At 35.3% G+C, this 1,760-nt stretch overlaps 1 protein-coding gene across 1 annotated transcript in view; it reads left to right on the top strand.

Moving 5' to 3' along the window:
- LOC119585041 overlaps nt 1-1,017 on the top strand; it is an 11,326-nt gene extending 10,309 nt beyond the window's left edge. The window contains exon 8 of the mRNA XM_037933657.1: nt 355-1,017. Within this exon, the coding sequence (XP_037789585.1) occupies nt 355-741 (387 nt within the window). The 3' untranslated portion in view covers nt 742-1,017. The remainder of the gene's footprint in view (nt 1-354) is intronic.
- The last annotated feature ends 743 nt before the right edge of the window (nt 1,018-1,760 follow it).

Genomic DNA, 1,760 nt, shown 5'->3' with positions numbered 1-1,760 from the left:
AAATTTGAGTTGTGGAGTACCCAAACAGCCTGTATATATTTTTTGCTTCCATTTTCTTGAGATTTATAAATATTTCATGTATTTTCCCATGTTTTGAAAATGGAGCTGGACACTACACCTAGATTTTTTCCCGTGAAACTACCCATTGATGCCATCAAATCCTTGGCCACTTAAAATTCACAACTTTGATATGTATACAACACAAAATTTGTTTTTGTAATGATATTTATGGCATTTGAACAAAATTATCCCCTATACAGTACAGTCATCATCAATGTCATATTCTCACTATAAAAATCTTTTCAAAGCTAAATGGTAAAACTGTTTCATTAATATATCTGAATCCTTTTTCAGGTTTCAAAACTGCTTCACAGAGGTGATACTGCAACTATTCAAAGTACTAAAGAAACAGCGGATGACAGTATAACACCCAAGCTCATACCTCAGCAAAAGCAAAGACATGAGCCACCAGGAGATGAGCGTTATTTCCGGGATGGTGCTAAACCCTTAGGGCACCACTGGGGTGTTAGGTCCCAAGTCCTTCAGGGCATTTGCTTCTGTTGCCACCTCAAGTTGCCAACAGAAGCCCTTGTGTCAGAAGGGGGCATCACTGTCTTCCCTTGTGGCCACTCATTCCATACCATATGTTTGCTTCACAGGGGACACCAGTGTGTTATTTGCCTGCAGAGGGCAGTCCAGATAACTAACCAGTATGTCCAATTTGATCACAAGTTTCTCTAAAGTGTGAGATTAGTCCAAAGTTTATTGAAAATGGCATGAATGAGAATATGATTTCACAAGGTGAGATACACAGTTGATAATTTTCTTTTTATCTGAAGAATATGTATAAGTCCAATTGTAGTCCCTCCATTGCACTAAAAGCCTTACAGTGCTATCCGGATTCGGATGTTCCTTCCATTTGAAACTTCCCTTTTGCAAAAGATGATAATTGTCTGTATAAAGTTATGCAGTTTATGTATTAGTGCCTATGTATAATGCAAAGATTGCTTCACATTATGTTAGTGAGTATATGAGATCCTTAGTGCAACAAGTATTGTAGTTAAAAGTTACATCTTTAGAACAAGTAGTTATATACTGCATATATATATGCTGTACGCAGGCTTCTCACTCACATAAGTTCTTAAGATAAGCATTCTAGAAATTGATGCCTTATCAGTGCCTAATGTCTTTATACAAAACCTGTACTTATTTATTATACATTCTTACAGTACTATTTGTCAAGCAAAGTAGCTACACCTAAGGTATCTCCATAGAAATGTTTGCTGTATAACATATTTTGTTACTTAGTTTTCCCTAAGTGTCTGACATAAAATGCATGACAGATGAGTATGTGAGAGTTTCATGTCATTTTTAATGTAGACAATAATTGATCAACACTAAATACTCGCATATTATGACTCTTTTTTGGTGTAGGGTTGCCGTCCTCTTTGCTCCAGATGTGTGTGTGCATATACAGAAATCATCATGAAAAATGTTGAAAAAGAGTGTGAAGGAAAATGAATGATTTCTCTAGGCAGGATATATAATTATAATTTTGATAATTGTAATCAGAAAAACATAATTCTTGCCCCTTGAAATTATTCTTTCTCATATTAGCAGTGCATACATGTCTAGAGTTGTCGTAAAACTCCCAGACACCAGAGAAGAATCATGGCTCAATTATTATTTGTATTTCAATTGCAGTAATGCAAATTAAGCAGTGTAGCTTAGAACCTTTTCCTTTTGATTATAAGCTACAT

The sequence above is a fragment of the Penaeus monodon genome, chromosome 19 (genome assembly GCF_015228065.2).
Source record: "Penaeus monodon isolate SGIC_2016 chromosome 19, NSTDA_Pmon_1, whole genome shotgun sequence".
Taxonomy (NCBI): domain Eukaryota; kingdom Metazoa; phylum Arthropoda; class Malacostraca; order Decapoda; family Penaeidae; genus Penaeus; species Penaeus monodon.
This window is presented reverse-complemented; position numbering and strand designations above follow the sequence as displayed.